Source organism: Passer domesticus, chromosome 2 (assembly GCF_036417665.1).
Source record: "Passer domesticus isolate bPasDom1 chromosome 2, bPasDom1.hap1, whole genome shotgun sequence".
Classification (NCBI taxonomy): domain Eukaryota; kingdom Metazoa; phylum Chordata; class Aves; order Passeriformes; family Passeridae; genus Passer; species Passer domesticus.
In genome coordinates this window covers 112223203-112240456 of record NC_087475.1, presented here as the reverse complement: position 1 = coordinate 112240456, position 17254 = coordinate 112223203, and the positions used below count along the sequence as shown (strand labels likewise).

At 47.8% G+C, this 17254-nt stretch overlaps 1 protein-coding gene across 2 annotated transcripts in view; it reads left to right on the top strand.

Annotated features, from left to right (window-relative positions):
- CLPB (ClpB family mitochondrial disaggregase) overlaps positions 1–17254 on the top strand; it is a 70127-nt gene that overhangs the window by 41417 nt on the left and 11456 nt on the right. For both annotated transcript variants that reach the window (XM_064410799.1, XM_064410798.1), the window contains exons 6-9: positions 1534–1631; positions 7131–7245; positions 14000–14077; positions 16396–16451. In XM_064410799.1, coding sequence (XP_064266869.1) covers positions 1534–1631; positions 7131–7245; positions 14000–14077; positions 16396–16451 — 347 coding nt within the window. The remainder of the gene's footprint in view (positions 1–1533; positions 1632–7130; positions 7246–13999; positions 14078–16395; positions 16452–17254) is intronic.

The window sequence follows — 17254 nt, the reverse complement described above, 5'->3', positions numbered from 1 at the left end:
GGGATTAGGCCAATATTGGAGAGCCATTATTGATAGATCCAGGGCACAGCCAAACAAACCCTCCATCAGAAATGAAAGCAGGCCTAGCCTCGAGTATGTCATCATTTGGAGAAGTCAGGAACATGCCCCACTGGTCACTGCACAGACCCGGGTGGGTTTTGGCAGGGGGGGATCATGGCAGCGCTGTCTCTTTAATGTATATGGAGCAGCCAGCCCGGCTGTGTGTAATCTCACCTGTCTTGATCATGGTCTTTATTTGTGAAGACAAGGCTTGCCATAGAAATTAGTCCATGTCAAATGTTTATGGAGCACATTTTTCATGCTGTAAGCAAATATAGTTCCTTGATGCCAGTGCCTAGGAATGGCTAATCTCTCCGGCTCTCTCCCACACACTCCCCTTACTTCATTCATCTGTTCTGATTGCTGCTTGCTGTTACTGAGCACTCCTGATGCTTTACACTGTCTCATGGCACAGAAGCAGCTTGGTCTGCCTCTGCCAAGGTACTTGTCTCACTCCCATGTTTTCAGCATGGTCAGAGAATGATTCAGGCTGGAAGGGACACAAGTGGAGTCATCTGCACCAACTCCCCTGCTCAGGCAGGAGCACATTGCACAGAATTGCAGTGGAAGGATTGGAATAGAAGACATCCCGGACCTGCTGAGCACAGTTATGGGGTCTTCCTCCACCAGATTGTTTTCCAAGGCTTGATAACTAGTGGGATGGTCAGTTTCAGCACCAGTTTGGGGAGTTTGGGACCAATTTGAAGGTTCATTCTCATAAACTCTGGCAGTTAGGAGCTGCTGTGGGGTCATGGGGTGCACCAGTGTTAGTGACAAGTCTCTGCCTTAGAGACAGCTCCTGAGATACTGAGAGTGAGAGATAACCCTGAGACCTTGTTTGCCCCTCTGGCTATTGCCCATTACCCCTGCCTCCTGATATCACCAAGTTTCCCCCTGTATACTTCCCATCCCTGCAACTGGACCAGTTTGACATGGAATGCTCTTCTGCAATCCAGTGTATCTAGGAAGGAGAGCTCTCTTCATGTGTGTGTGTTTCTGTGGGGTGCCCATCCAACTCAGTCTAGCTCAGTCTTTGGGATTTGTTGTTTTTGGGGTTTTTTAAATTATACTGCAAGGAAGGGTGTGATTTGGTCCACAGGCAACAGCCAGCTCCAGCTTCAGCTTCAGCTGGCATAGGCAGCATATCCAGTTGAAGCTGTAATGGTCCCATGTGGTTCCCATAGGACTGAGAGTGGGTGCTTTTGTGAGACTGTATTTCCTTCTGATGACCATGTGCTCTCATCCCCCCTCAGCAGCTCTTCACTGACAAGCCAGCTGTTAGCAGTGACAATCCCTTTTCTTCCTTCCTGGAGATCTGTGCTTGTAACTGCTGGTTGTACATTCTCTCTTTCTGATCCAGACACGCTCCAGAGCAAAGGTTAGGAGGGGACACAGAGAGGATGTGCTTCCTGCTCCTTCTGCCCCAAGACTGAACTCTGAGCTCCTGATCTTATTCATTTCTTGTGCTGTCAGGTGCCAACCCCCTGCAGAAGAATGAAATGGGACACACACCCCTGGATTACGCCCGTGAAGGGGAGGTCATGAACCTGCTGAGAGCATCAGAGGCAAAGGTGAGCCTGAGATTCTGGCCAGTTTGGTTTCCTTTCCCACTACAAGAACAATTGTAAAGATGTCGTGTGGATGTGGCATGTGGGGACATGGATTAGTGGTGGCCTTGGCAGTGCTGGGTGAACAGCTGGACTCAATGATCTGAAAGCTCTTTTCCAACCCAAATCATCCTATGATTCTATAATTTTAGGGTGCAAGTGATGGAAGGCCACCTTAGCACCCCTGAAGCCCCATCCTTTTCCAAAAGAAGTCTGTAAAAATTAAGAACGTGATGCATAAGGAGAAATATCCGTTTCTGTAGTATTTTAACTGTGACTGTGCCCACCTCTTCCAAGTTACCATTTCTCACTCAGGAGTGACCTACCCAGGACCAGTAATGCTGCTCTGTGCCCCCTGGCTGCAGTAAAATCCAGAGCCTGTTTTTACTGTGTTTTATGAAACTGTCTGTCAAACAAGCAGGGCTGAGAATCCAGAGTCCAGCTATGGCCTTGGGATCCAGGTGTTCATGTGCACCAACCTAAGGTAAAAGGCACCCATTTCCATGGTGGGATCTCATCCCTTCAGCTCCGTGTCCCGTTTGCTTTAAAGAAGGAAAAGAAACACATTTGCCATCATGGTTCCAATAAAAATGCCAGGAATCAGTACATTTGTGGAGCAGTATGCTACTAAACAATGAGGGTTCTGCAGCTAGATCTCAGGGATTTAAAATTCCTGGGCAGAGGCCTTGTTCAGTGAGTTATCAATGGGTAGGAGAGGCCATCACAGCAGTGGCAAGTGATGCCTCATCCCTGGGAGTGTTCAAGGCCAGATTGGCTGGGGTTTGGAGCAACCTGGTCTAGTGGATGGTGTCTCTGCACATGGGAGGGGTTGGAACTGGGTGAGCTAATTTAAGATCACTTCCAACCCAAACCCTTCTGTGGTGCCTTGTGAGCATCATCTCTCCAAGCAGCACAGATCAGCTAGGGCAGGGGACTCCCAGATAAGGGACATTCCCTTGTCACCAGACCACAAGAGCAGGAGCTGAGGCACAAGGGGACCAGGTTTGTTCCTGGCTGCAAATTCCTCTGACATTGTGTACCTCAGTGTTTGTTCTATGGGTTTGGAATTTAAATTTGCATGCTGTAAACCTGAGGCTAAGAACTTACCACAAGTGGAGGATGAAGGTAATTAAAACTGTGTCAATTACTGAACTTAGGAGGTATTATCATGAAATAAACCTGCCAGGTGTCAACTGCTGCACTGTCTGTGCTCACCTCTTAAAGTCATCGCTCAGGCAGGAGTTCAAAACCACATTCCCCAGTGCTGAATAAACCTCTGTCCTTAGGAGGGACAGAGTGATCTTTCCTCTGGTGCTCTCCATACTCCTTCCTGGCAAAGGAAATGCTGCCATGCCTGTCTTCTGTGGTCCTGATGGCTGCTTTTGTAGCCAGTAGCGCTATGTGGTCACTTTGACAGCTCTGACAGCAGGTTTTCATAAAAGCATCAAGGAAGGAACCTTAAAGCTCATCTCGTTCCACTCCACTGCCATAGGCAGGGACACCTTCCAGTAGACCTGATTCTTCCAAGCCCCATCCAACCTGGCCTTGAACACTTCCAGGCATGGAACAGCCACAGCTTCTATAGGCAACCTGTGTCAGGGCCTCACCATCCTCACAGGGAAGATTTTCTTCCCAATATCCCATCTAATTCTGCCCTCTGTCTTCCAGAGGGAAGCCATTCCCCCTTGTTCTATCCCTCCACACCGTTATGCAGTCACTCTCCAACTCTCTTGCAGCCCTTTAAGCCCTGGCAGGGGCTCTAAAGTCTCCCCAGAGCCTGCCCTTCTCTGGGTATACACCCCTAGCTCTCAGCCTGTTTCCAGAGCAGAGGTGATCCAGCCCTTGGAGTACCTCCATGTTCATCAGCTTCATTATCCATTATCCCTCCCAAACATGGCTGCATTTATGAGAAAACACTCCAAGGGAAGAGGTTCATGAGCACAGCACCAACAGAGCCAAACTTTGGCATAAAACCTGCAGAGAGTGACAGTGTCTTTCACCTTACAGGAAAATGAATATGAAATACTAAAGGAAAACAAGATATAAATGGATCAGCCCAGATGATGTCAGGGACATGAGCTAAGCTGTGGTAGCTTTGTGGAGGTCTGGAGAGGAGTTCTTCCATAGGAAGGGCCAAACAAATCTTGAGGGTAATTCTTGTGGGTTTAAAGAAAGGTTAAAATGAGCTTTCACTGCTCCAAACTCCACATAGAAGGTTGTGACCAGATTAACCAACAGCTAGCTTTCAAATAACCAAAAGAGACATTTTTCTCATGAAATGTGCTTAAACCAGCAACTTGAGGATGTTCAGGATGGAAAAAGAAGCACATAAATCACAGCTGGAGGCTTGTTTCCTTGGAAAGGCCTATCGAAGGTGATGGCTGGGATGAAGTGGACACCAGCTCCTGGTCAGGAGGTCTCACACTGCTGCTTCCAGAAGGGAAAGGGCAACTGTATGCTCTTCCTAGCTGAAATATTCCTTAAAAATCCTTCATCAGACACTGATGAAGACAGGAGAGGTCACCACATGGGTCTGATGGGGTCCAAAGAGAAGCTGAATGGCAGAGACAGAATTGCAAGAGCCAAGCTCAGTCCAGGTGCTGCTATCCCTCCAGTGACAGAGGAAAGACACCACTTTCAAGTGTTTTTCCCTCCCTTTTAGTATACATACATGAGTGCTTATTTTAATTTATTCTGACTGTTTAGCACTAGGAACCAACTCAAGAGTCCTCAACATCAGGCAAGTGTGGTCTAAGCTCAGGAAAAGCACGCACAGGGTTCTGGTTTGGTTTTTTTAAAGAATAAAGGAAATCAAAATAAATTAAAAATACATATGAAAACTCCTTGTTATTCTGTCACAAGGATATGTAAATAAAATCTATGGGATATGTCCATCCCGTAATAGTTCTGCCTATTCATTCTCTAGCAGTGATTAAAATGAGCAATAAATTCTCAAAGACTCTCAGTGGAATGTGGCTGCTGGGGAGGATGAAACCCCGGGAGCACCAGTTTCCCCCCAGCTGAATATTCATCACAGGCTGGCTTGGCAGTCTGGTGGTTTATATACAAGTACAATCATCTTCCTCAGGAGCAGCTCCAGAGATATATTTCCTTTCTCTCCTTCAACTATTACTTAAGCATAAAAACCAAGGCAAGTTTCAAACTGTTCAGGGCAGGTTTCCTTATTGGTGCTGGGCTCAAGAGAGCATTTACCCAGCAGATGATTCTACCCCTCCTGCTCTTAAAGAGTTCAGTTATTTTATTCTCCACTTTCCTTCCTTAAAACAACATGTGCTGGCAGTCCAGAAGCCCCCTGTGTCCTGGGCTGATCCCACAGCACGGGCAGCAGGTGAGGTGGGGATTTTGCCCCTCTGCTCCACTCAGGTGAGACCTCACCTTGCAGAGTTGCCTCCAGCCCTGGGGCTCCCAACATCAGAAGGACATGGAGCTGCTGGAGAGAGTCCAGAGGAGGCCACAGAGATGCTCTGAGAGCTGGAGCCCCTCTGCTCTGGAGACAGGTTGGGAGAGCTGGGGTATTCAGCCTGGAGAAGGCTCCAGGGAAACCTTAGAGCCCCTGCCAGTGCCTAAAGAGGCTGCAGAAGAGCTGGAGAGGGACTTCGGACAGGGGCCTGGGGGGACAGGACAAGAGGGAATGGTTTCACACTGCCAGAGGGCAGGGTTAGATGGGATATTGGGAAGAAATTCTTCCCTGTGAGGGTGGTGAGGCTCTTGACCCAGATTGTGCAGAGAAGCTGTGGCTGCCCCATGCCTGGAAGTGTTCAAGACCAGGTTGGAGGTTCTGTCACCAGTAGATCTAAGATATGTTTTTCTTGATGGGTTTTCTTATGCCGGTGTCCCCTGTTCAGTGTAAGCTGAGGCAGATCTCAGGATGCTCCGGGCCAGCTGCATGACCCAGCCAGGAGCTGTGTTAGCACTTCTGGCCCACTGAGCAGCTGCCATGAGTGCAGGGCTCTCCAGAACAGATCCTGAGCAGAAAATGGTACTTGTTCACAGGACTTGTACTGGGTCAGTTTTCCAAGGAGGGAGGGAGAGGGTGTTGCAGAGGATAGGTATCCCTTCCTTCTCTTTCTGCACATCTTACCCACCCTCCCTAAACCCATGGGAATCATTGGGTGTCCTAACATCACTGATCACATTCATGCATCTTCCAAAGGGCCAGAGAGGAGGGAGAGAAAAAAGATTTGTCAGCATCCTCCAGACACAGATGTATGCTGAGGTCGTACCCAGTGCCAGGGGGATCAGCACAGGCAGGACGTCTGTCCCAGAGCTGCTCCACTGGGATCTGCAGGGAAGTTATTGCTCTGTCTGAGGATCAGGGCTGATGGCATCTCTGTTACACGTGAGACTGATAGCACCAGCCAAAATTGGATTGTTCACTATTTATTATTTTTTAACTTCTGTCAGAATCACTGCTAGCCCAGATGTCAGCAGCCTGGCTGGGGTTATCCACTCTGGCTCCAGCAGCTGGATCCTGGTGCAGCTTTGGCACCTGCCTTCTGGCTTTGTTGGAGGGTGTTTCCCCTTACTGAGATGGGTTCAATGACAGGGACTGTTCTGTGGATGCAATTACTCACTTGGCAAACCCCATGGGCGCTTTGTGTTCTTCATCTGGGTCTGGCTTTGGGGGATGAGTCTTCCCAAGGCAATGGTCTCAGTTGGGAATGTCCGAGCTCATCTTGTGGCAGGAATAGTGCTCAGCAGCCTTTCTAAAGATCTTAGAATCACAGGTTTTGGGTTGGAAGGGACTTCACAGCTCACCTAATTTCACCCCCCTGCTGTGGGCAGGGACACCTTCCACTAGACCAAGTTGATCCAAGCCCCATCCAGCCTTGCCTGGGACACTGCCTGGGATGGGGAAACCAGAGCTGCTCTGGGTAATCTGTGCCAGGGTCTTACCACCCTCACAGGGAAGAATTCCTTCCCAATATCCCATCTAACCCTAAGTTTCTTCCCAATATCCCATCTAAGCCATTCCCCCTTGTCCTGTCAAGCCATTCCCTTGACCAAAGTCCCTTCCTAGCTCTCTTGGATGTAAGGCACAGTGATACTCTGCTATCCCTGCAGGATCTGGTTGGAGTCTTTGAACAGGAAGTGGTTGGAGGGTAGAAAGACAAATCTAGGTAGAACAGTCATGACTTTATTTCCCAAAATTAACAGCACCTAATGGTTAAGAGCTGTTGAGCAGTGCCATTGTTCCCTCTTTGTCACCAGTACAGGGGTAGCACAGGGACTGGTTTCCCATCAGCAGAGCAGGATCCCTATTCCTACTCACCCCAGCTTCCATCCATGACAGATCCAGAAATTTCCTCTTGCTGAGGCTGGTACATTCAGACCAAACAGGATGCTCTGGCTCCATGTCAGAGAGATCCCCATACAGGGCTCTGCAGTAGTGACCCAGTGCTCTGTAAAGTCTCTGATCCCTATGTTTTCTTTCCTCCACAGTTCCAGGAGGAGCAGCGCAGGAGGGAGATGGAGGAACGGCGAAGATTCCCACTGGAACAGCGACTAAAAGAGCACATCATTGGTCAGGAGAATGCCATAGCCACAGTGGGGGCAGGTAGGATCCTTCACGTGCTGCCAACTCTGCCCTCTCACACCTTCCCTTCCACAGGGAAGACAAGCTGTTGCTTCAAGCCTTGATCTGGGACTGCCTCCGGGCAGCCTTGCAAGGTTGCTGGGGAATTCACGTAGTGTTTAAAGCCAGGCTGGATGGGACTTGGAGCAAAATGGTCTCGTGGAAGGTGTCCCTGACCATGGCAGAGGGTTGGAATGAGATGAGCTTGAAGCTCCCTCCCAATACAAACCATTCTGTGATTCCATGTAATCAAGGCTCCAGCAGTCTGGTCTGGGTATGATTTGCCAGTCCAAAGCCTCTGGATCCCGTCAATAATTCCTGACCCATCCGTGCATCCCAGTTATGCCTGAAAATGGGACAACAAAATAAGAGCTGTTGAGGCCAAGGCAGAATCACAAGGAACATGCTGTCAGAAACACAAACCCGTTGCTTTTAGTTAACAAAGAGGAGCCCAGTGTGGGCTGGGAGCTGAGAAGGAGCCGGGAAGGAGCTGGGAAGGAGTCTACACTCCTGCAAAAACAACAGCCACCCTGTGTGTTCAGAGAACGGCTGTGCCTGGGGGCAGCAGCCCAGCTAATTGGGGAGCTGTGATTAATGGGCAGTGCCTGTTCCTGACACAGGTGGCGTTTCTGCGCATTAACGTCCTTGCCTTTATGGAGGTTTTTGTTATTGAATTATAGGGAATGTGCTTGATACCCCTACAGCCTCAGGATATTGGACCAAAAGGTAGTGGGAGACTCTCTGTCCCCTCCTCCCCCCCTTCCCTTCTGTCCAGTTTTTCTTTTCATTTTTTTTTGTTTCGTTTTCTGTCCAGAAGGATGAATTTTAAGACAGGACTTTCTCTCTCAAGCACTTCCTCTCTATCTTTGCTATTTATTTTGTGCCCAGCTGGTTTTCCTGCTGCTTTGTGGACCCTGCATCCCTCCACTCTGCCCTCACCACTACCATTTGCTGGTGAGCAGACCTGCCACACACCACATCTTCAGATCCACCAAGCCTGCCTGATATGTTTAATTTATAACTGGTGCCTTAATTGAATAATTGGATTTAATCCGTCACTCGGTGCATGATCCAAACAGTCTCCAGAGGGGCTTAGCCAGAATACAAAGGGAACGTGTGATCTGGGGTTAGAAGCACAAGGTCTGGAGTGATGGGGATAGAATGGAGTCACAGAATTATGGAATAATTTAGAAAAATCCTCTAAGATCACCAAGTCCAGCTGTTATCCCAGCAAACCCCTGCAAGGAGAGGCACCGGGAGCACTGGTGGGGAGCTCACTGCAGCCACAGCCCCGACAGAATGGCATCACTGCCACAGAGGAAAAATCCTTCCCCATTCCCTCCACAGGATATATTCAAGCCCTGCAGCACTCTTTTCTGATATGTGGAGCAGGACAGGACTGGGAGAAGGTGGATGATGGTTAACTGATGGTAACTGGGCATCTCCCAGCGTACAAGGTTTCTGCTGGTGCCTGACTGGTTGATGGTGGGAGCTTGGCCACCCCTCTCAACAGGTGTAGATGTTCAGTTCATCTTAACAAATCCCCATTAAATATTCCATCTCCTGACATCAGAAACAGGCAGATCATTGCTGCCATCTCAGGAACTGCTGGGATTCTTTAACTGGTACATACAAATGAGCAGCTAAAAGGCTTAGGGCTGTGTTTCCAGGCACTTCCATAAATGGTTGAGCTCTGGATCTGATTAGGGCTGCTTTGCCTTTTCACTGGAAGATAAGGTGAAAGGGATCAGCAACATCTCCTCTCTGAAGTTATAAGCTAAAGGAGGCATTTTTCCCAAATATATATCTGTATATTTGGTTTTTTGGTCTAATATCCTAAATATTATGCCAGGTAAAGAATGCCTTTTTTATATGGATATACCATGTTTGCCAGTCAGTACTCACTTAGAAGGGGGGTGGTTCAAACCTACCACTTCCCCTTGTCAGGGGGAATAAACCTTGAGGGTTGAAGCAATCTGTTCCAGCTCTTCCTGAGGTTGAATAAGGAGCGAGGAAGGAAAGGTGTTGTTTATTTTTCAGGGATTTTGAAGAAAGGATAGTGCAGAAAAATCTGTGTTTTAATGATAAAATTCCCAATTTTAGCAGCTATGATGTTAAAAATCAGTCAGTGTTTCAAAAGTATAGGGAAATGGATGAGGATGACTATCATCCTGCTCTGGTCCAAAGGAAACTGGGGTTGTTTTGGACAGTATAGGATACTTTATGAGGGCTGTTTTTTGGTGTGTGTTGCTGTCTGCAGGTCAGGTGAAACTTTGCAAGGACACAGCTTTGATCTAATTTGGGGTTCCATAACCCCGAGCCACCAGCAGCAGGGCAGGAAGAGAGCTTCTTTGGGATTGCTGTGGACCCTGGAGCATCAATGCAGTACCTGATGGAAGCAGTGATCCCACGATGGGTTTGGCCCCAGAGCCTTCACCCTGCGGTACCCCAAACCTGGACAGGCCGAGGAGCCCCGCAGAATGAATTGATTTGATAAATGGACATTTATTACACTCACAAATTGGCTGAAACCAATTTCAGTCACATCAAGTGCTGATAACTGCTGGGGTATTGATTTGTGTAAAGTAATACAGTGAATTTATCAGTTCAATAGCGGGCTGAAGGGCCTCTTGGAGACGCAGGGCTGCAGTCACACCGTTACAGATGGACGAAATAAAGCGAGAGCACGGCAGCAGTGCCAGGAACAGCTCGGCAGAAGAAGGCCCCAGCGTCATCATCATCAGCCTCTTGTTTTGGACATTGGGGCTGAATGTCATAATGAGATTTCAGCACAGCAGTGTGACCTCCCTCCTGGTATTTATTTATTTATTTTTTATTTATGCCAGGAGGAAGGAAGGGGGCAGCTTTCCCAGAGGCAGAGCATGGATTTCATGCTTGGGTGACAATGAAGAGCGGTCAGCATAGCCAGCAGCTGCTTTGGCAGTGCAGATTCCAAGGACAAGAGTGCTTCTGTGGCTTTCCTAGCTGAGATTTTCATCCTTGGAACTGGCCCTGATGTTCTGCTTTGGCCCAGGATGGCACTTCTCTTCCTGCTGCTGAAGCTGAACACGGCACTGCCCTGGAATGGGGCTTTTGTTCCTCCTGCTGAAGCTGAACACTGAACTGGACAGCCTGGGAGAGCCTCCTCCAGCCCCTGTGGTAGAGCATAGGAAGTGGTGTCCCTTCCCTAAGGATATCCAGATTTTTTATGTTTTTCAAACCTCAAGAGTGCTGTGTGCTAGAATAGCTCATCGTTTTCAGGAAAGCATTTATCCCTTATCACTCTGTTGACCTGATTAACCTGCTGACTAGTGACTGTGGAACGGTTTGGCTTGAAAGAGACCTTACAGCCCATCTCATTCTATCCCCCTGACATGGACAGGGACACCTTCCATTAGACCAGGTTCCAGCCTGGCCTTCCAGGCACAACTTCTCTTGGCAACCTGTGCCAGTGCCTCACTAGCCCCATAGGAAAGAATTTCTTCCTGAATATGATGCTCAGCATCTTCTGACAGAGATCACATGCTGAATCTAAGCTCTAACTTTATGGTAGTTTTTTAAAGGGTGTTTTATATCCCTGGAGTTGCTTTGAGTATTTATCCATAAACTCTGGCATCCTGCTGCAGAGGGGAGGGGAAGAAGGCAGCACTTAACCCCACTGCCTTTGGACCCTGAACATGCTTGACCCTGTGAGTGGTCACTCCATGCCCCAAAGCAGAAGTTTATTATTTTTATTACCATTATTATCTCAGCTGAGATAGCTGCAGGAATTATTGGCGGTTGTGTTACTCCCCATCAGTTTTTATGAAATTTCCCACCCCAGGTGTTTGACCTTCCGTTGGCTGCTGTAAAGGGTTGAGAAGGAACATGTGCAGCACTGGGAAGGGCACACAGAGGGATGCAGCACAGACCCTTCTCTGCACCTCCCTGTCAGTGGCAGAGCATTTTCTCCTCTTCATCTCCTGCGGTGGCTGTTTCCAGGGATGACATGGCCAGGGAGCAGCTGAAGGACAGGATGGGATTCCCAGCAGTCTTTGCCCAGGATTTTGAACAGGCCCAGATTGCTGGCTGCAGCCAAGCTGGTCTGTCGTGCTGATATGCCCAGGCAGGGTGAGACAGACCCAGGCACCAGGCAGTGCTGCATCTGGCCTTGTGCCCAAGCTAATTAAGCCTTGGCAGGAGTCAGGACTCATTAGCATGGCCAGCAGGACAGGTAATGCATCTGCCTGTGTCCAGGCATGGAATGGCAAGTTCTTGTGGCACTGGGGTTCAGCTCCCACTGAATGCACAATCCCAGCACTCAGTCCCATTTCTGAAGGGGTTGGAACTGATGGTTTTTAAGGTCCCTTCCAACCCACAGCCTTCTACAATTACATGATTCTACGTGCCTTGGATTTAAGGTTAAATTGGGGATTTTTTTTGATGTTTGGACAGCGATGTAAACCTTCATCTTCATCCTGGGTTACCACTGCCATTTGGGAAGCCTTTCTGACTTTGCCTGCAGACTTTGCAGGGATTAGGAATTCAGTCCCACTCTCTTCCTAAGTGGCTGCAGTGGTTAATCACCTTCATTATTAAAACTGTTCTGCTTTATTTGTAGTTTGATCCTCTCGCTCCAGCCCCTGGAGCACCTTAATTTTCTCTGTAGCTGAGCAAGTCCAGTGCCTTCTTGGGGAGATACTTAATGACTGTGGTCAGGTCACTCCTCACACCCCTCGTCATTAACCTCAGCTCATTGATTTGTTCTTGTAGTGAGGCTTTGCTCTTGTTGTCCTAATCCTCACCGGATCTGCTGGCTCCCCTGCTACCTGGGTCTCCTGGAACACAAGGATGGACTCTGAGGAGCTCGGTTTCATGCAGCTCCAAATTCCCTTGAGACCCCTCAATGCATCTATAAACTCCAGCTGCTGGAATATCTCACTTAAGCTGCTGCTGTTTAACATGTTCTCAGTGTGTCCCTGCTGGCAGAGGCAGCATTTCCATGTCAGGCTGTAGGCTGTGACATTCCATTTCTTATTATTTGCAAAATGGAAATATTGTTTAAATATTTTTATATGCAAATCTTTCTATGTGCAAAATGGCACTATTTATTTCCCATGTCAGTTTGTTCTCCCGTGCAGGAAGAACTCTTGGCATGCCACGCCTAGGATGCCTTTTTTAAGATGTCTTCTATTTACCATACCCCATCAAGAAAAGAGTTTTATGGACTGACTTTGAGACTGAATTTAAGAATCCTGCAATTTTAAAAGCCACTCTTGTGCTCTTCTGCCAGCTCAGGGAAGAAAACAAACCCACAGCTCCCCACAGAGCCAGCCAGTGCCTCATTCAAGGGAGACACAGGAGTGAGGCACAAGGACAGAGGCTGAGAGCCAGGATAGTGGCCAGAAGAAGATGAGGGAGCTTCTGTGTTGTGAGGGTGACAGTCACAAGGAGAAGTGGGTTTATTCTTTCTTGGCTTTATTCCTGTTTTTGCTGTGGACACCACTGAAAGGCAGCAGAGGCCGAGCTTTGCCATGCCTGCGTGCAGCAGCATTCCAAAAGCTTTAAGCCACAGCTCTCCCAGTGTTTTCCTTCTGTTCATCCCACCTCCAGTGCTGCTGTTTTCCCCTGCTACCTTCAAATTCCTTGTCAGTTACGATTTTTGGGCATCTTTTTCATGCCCTGCTTCCTCATGTGCCACATTTTGGGTTTGGCTGGATCTGGGGGTGCCATGTGCCAGTCATGAGACCTTTCTGGGTCTGAGGGGTCCTGAGACTGTACAGTGCATGTTCTCTTTTACAAAACACCTCACAAGATTTACAGCCTGGATTGAAGCACTGCAGATAAAGCAGAAAGGCTGGGATGTCACTTAATCTCTCACACTGAACTAGAAGCTGGTCTGATCCAGGGAAACCACTTCTGTGTCCCAGAGACCAGATCCAGCCAGCAGAGGATGAGATTTGATCTTTTGGCCTCAAAAGCAGTTCCTCCTCCTTCAAATAAGCCCAGTGCAGTGATGTTACTGGTTTGGTGAGCATGCTCACAGAGCCTGAGGCTGCTCTGGAGGGCTGAAGAGTACCTTGGGGAGCCGTGGGCACCCATGGGGATAGGAGCCATCACCCACTCTGCACAGCAGATCCATGTCTGTCCTGAGAAAGGGCTGTGCGGGTCAGACTGGGAGTTTGGGAAGGAAGCAGGGCTCCTGCCTTTTGTAAAATTTTCCACTGGTATCTCACCCAGGATGCATTTGGATGCTGCTATCCAGGGAGGCACTGAGATAATCACCACACTTTTCCCAGTCCTTGCACCAGTTCAGATTGTTTGTGACCTTCAGCCACCTCTTTCTTCCCATTCCATGCCAGAAATAACCTATAAACCTCTTCAGAACTGATGTTTTTTCCTCACAGAAAGGTTGCACTTGGGAGCTGGCGAGGCAGAGTGCCTCTCCATCCCTCTGTCCATCCATCCATCCTTGTCCCCCCCCTCCACCATCTCCCTGGCAACGCTGAGTGCACATCCTGGAAAACTTTATCCGAAATCTGCTCTGGGCAGCTTTCCAAATCCATGCTAACCTTATTAGGTGTCTCTGGGGCCTTGGCTAGCTAATCAAATTAGAGAGCGCTAATGGCAGGGAGGACTGGGAGTGGGTAGAGAGCAGTAAAACATAGTGTATACTTAGTGATAATTACACTTGCTTTGTGGCATTGATTTATATGCTTCCCCCCCTCTTTTTTGTTTTCATTGTCTTCAAACGCAGCTATTCGGAGGAAAGAAAATGGCTGGTATGATGAGGAGCACCCGCTGGTGTTTCTTTTCTTGGGATCATCTGGAATAGGTAACATTTGGGTTGTGGTGAGGGGGATGGAGAGCCCTGAGGAGAGGGGGTGGAAGCTGTTGCAGGGCTGCAGGGTCTGAATAAAATGCCAGTTAAACACACTGTCATCTTTCAGCGGGTCACCCATCATCCAGCAGGGTGACCACAGCTGAACACCAGCACACACAGTAACATCCACCCTCATGCTGAGTTTTCCCAGAGGACAACCGCCCTGCAGGTCACAAAAAGGGGCAGTTTTCAGGGTAAAAGTATTACTTTAACAACTTTCTGGTGAAAACCCCTCTATTCCAATGGGAATGGTGGGATAATAGTAGAAATTTGCTGCCCGCAAACTGAATCTCTGCTCATTTGCTCCTGTGGGCACAGATTGCTTTGGAATGACAGGATTTTATTGACACCAATAAGATTTGTCCTCCAGCCCAATCAAATGCCACATGACAGCTGATCAGTTCATGAAATGGTCCAAATGACTTTTAGTTGTGGAAAAAAACCCCAACAAAACAGCTTCAAAGTAACTGATCTGTGACATTTGGAACAACCTCAGGGCTTCTCCCGCCTCCACTGCCTCCCAAAGGGCTCAAGAAGGTTCTGATGCTCCAGTGCTGGAGGGGTTAAAGGGGCACAGGTGAGATTATGCTCCTGCTGCAGAACAGTACCAGATCAACCATTCATTCCAAAGAAGTTGCTATAAAGCTGTATGAAATCAGAATAAAATATTTTTGATACTTCATTGCCCTGCTGGAGCATATGTAAAGACTCAGGGATGTAAATTGTTGGCTCTTCCACTCCCATGGACTTCCATGGGGGCTCTTTTCTTTTCTTTTCTTTTCTCTTTTCTTTTCTTTTCTTTTCTTTTCTTTTCTTTTCTTTTCTTTTCTTTTCTTTTCTTTTCTTTTCTTTTCTTTTCTTTTCTTTTCTTTTCTTTTCTTTTCTTTTCTTTTCTCTTTTCTTTTTCTTTTCTTTTCTCTTTTCTTTTCTTTTCTTTTCTTTTTCTTTTCTTTTCTCTTTTCCTCTTCTCTTCTCTTCTCTTCTCTTCTCTTCTCTTCTCTTCTCTTCTCTTCTCTTCTCTTCTCTTCTCTTCTCTTCTCTTCTTTCTTCTCTTTTTTCTTTCTTTCTTTTTATAGGAAGCATATTTTCTTGCATCTTAACACATCAGGAGCTCTGATCCAACATCATTCAAACTCAGCAAAGCTGAAACTGAAATCAAATGCAAAATTTTGGCAGATATTTATCAGGTGGAGCAGAGCACACCCCATGAATTCCCATATTTGTAGCCCTTTTTTTGATTTACTGATTTACTGATCTGACCCACCAGATCTGTTGTCCCTGCAATACAGCTGTGGGTAGATGTACAATACTCCAGTAAGAATGTACTTTTTAACCTGATTTACTTTTAAAAACACGTGTTTTTTTCCTTCAGAATACTTATTTCCGTCCCTGCTCATTTATTTTTCAGTGTGCAAGTAAATCCTACAAGGATCCATGTGCAGTGCACTGCTGACAGGTGTGCAAGGGACAAGTGTGAACCCCCAGAGCCTCCATCCTCCAGAGGGGTGACTGGCTTCACCTCAGCTTTGCTGGTCCCCCCAGGAGCCAAAATTGGCCCAGTCCTTCCCCTGATCAACCTGACAAAGCCAGCAGTGTCATGTTGGGGGGTAACAGCAGGGAAGAGAAGTTTTCTGGCATCCACACTTCAGTAAAACTGCCTCTTCAATGAAGTTTTTCCCCAGACGGATGGGCTGGGAGAACTGGACATGGCCTGGCATGAGCTGGTGCATGTGTTCACCCTCAATAAATGCCTCAGGCCTCTATAAATGCCTTCCAGGGTGGATTTCCTCCATTACTGATTGTTCTTAAACCCAGATTTTTTTTTACTGTCATCTTATATAAAGCAAAGAGAAAACACCCCATTTCCTTAAAATTCTTTATTTGGAGATTACAAGGCATTGCACAAGGAACTTGGAATATTGAGGCTAAATATAGCAAAAATCTGATCTATCCACTATAGCAAAACTCTGATCTATCAACGTCTTTTTGTGGAAAAAATCAAGAGCTTTGTTCCCATCATGTGCAAGTCAATTAAAGCTGAAGGAGCCAATGCAGAGATGCCACAATTGTAATGCATCTGTTCACCCTGCCCAGGCTGGCAACCCCAGTGAATGTGATCCTGGAGATAAAACAGCAATACCCACTTCCCAAGGAAAATACATGTGTTGGTTGCAGGAAGTTCCAGCCCTGGTGTTAGCAGAGCTGTTGAACAGACAGAAGATGGACAGACCTGGTTTAATGCAAGTTGTTTTTTTCTCTCTCCAAAACAGGTAAAACAGAGCTGGCCAAGCAAACAGCTAAATATATCCATAAGGACATCAAAAAGGTAATGGCTCATCCCAGCTTTGTGGTGGCAGTAAAAGGGATGCAGGGAGGGTCGTCAGGGGGGGTTCAGTGTGTGGCTCTGCTGCCCTGAGAAAGGGCTTCTTCTGCACTGAGAGGGACCTGTCAAGGTCATGGAGTCACAGACAGGTCTGGGTTGGAAGGGCGTTTTAAGCTCATCCAGTTCCACCCCTCCTGTCACATGCAGGGACACCTTCCACTAGACCAGGGTGTTCCAAGCCACATCCAGATTGGCCTTGAACACTTTCAGGGATGGGGCAGACACAGCTTCTCTGGGCAATCTGTGCCAGGGACTCACCACCCTCACAGGGAAGAATTTCTTCAATCTTACCTGCCCTCTGTCAGTAGCAAGCTGTTCCCCCTTGTCCTGTCATTCCATGCCCTTCTCTTGCCACCCCTTTAGGCCCTGGAAGGATCTCTTGGGTCTTCTGGGTGCCATCTCTTCTCCAGGCTGAACACCCCCAGCTCTCCCAGCCAATCTCCAGAGCAGAGGGGCTCCAGCCCTCAGAGCATCTCCATGGCCTCCTCTGGACTTACTCCAACAATTCCACATCCCTTTGATGTTGGACCCAGAGCTGGAGGCAACTCTGCAGGTGGAGTCTCACCTGAGCAGAGGAGAGGGGCAAAATTCACCCTGCTGCCCACACTTTGGGATCAACCCAGGACATCTGTGCTTCTGTCTATGTTACCAGAATATTTGAATTGGAAACATTGAAATGGTTGTAACATTTGTGCGTCCTGTTGAATTTTGCTCTAATTTTTACATCCTGTGTTGTGAACATATTT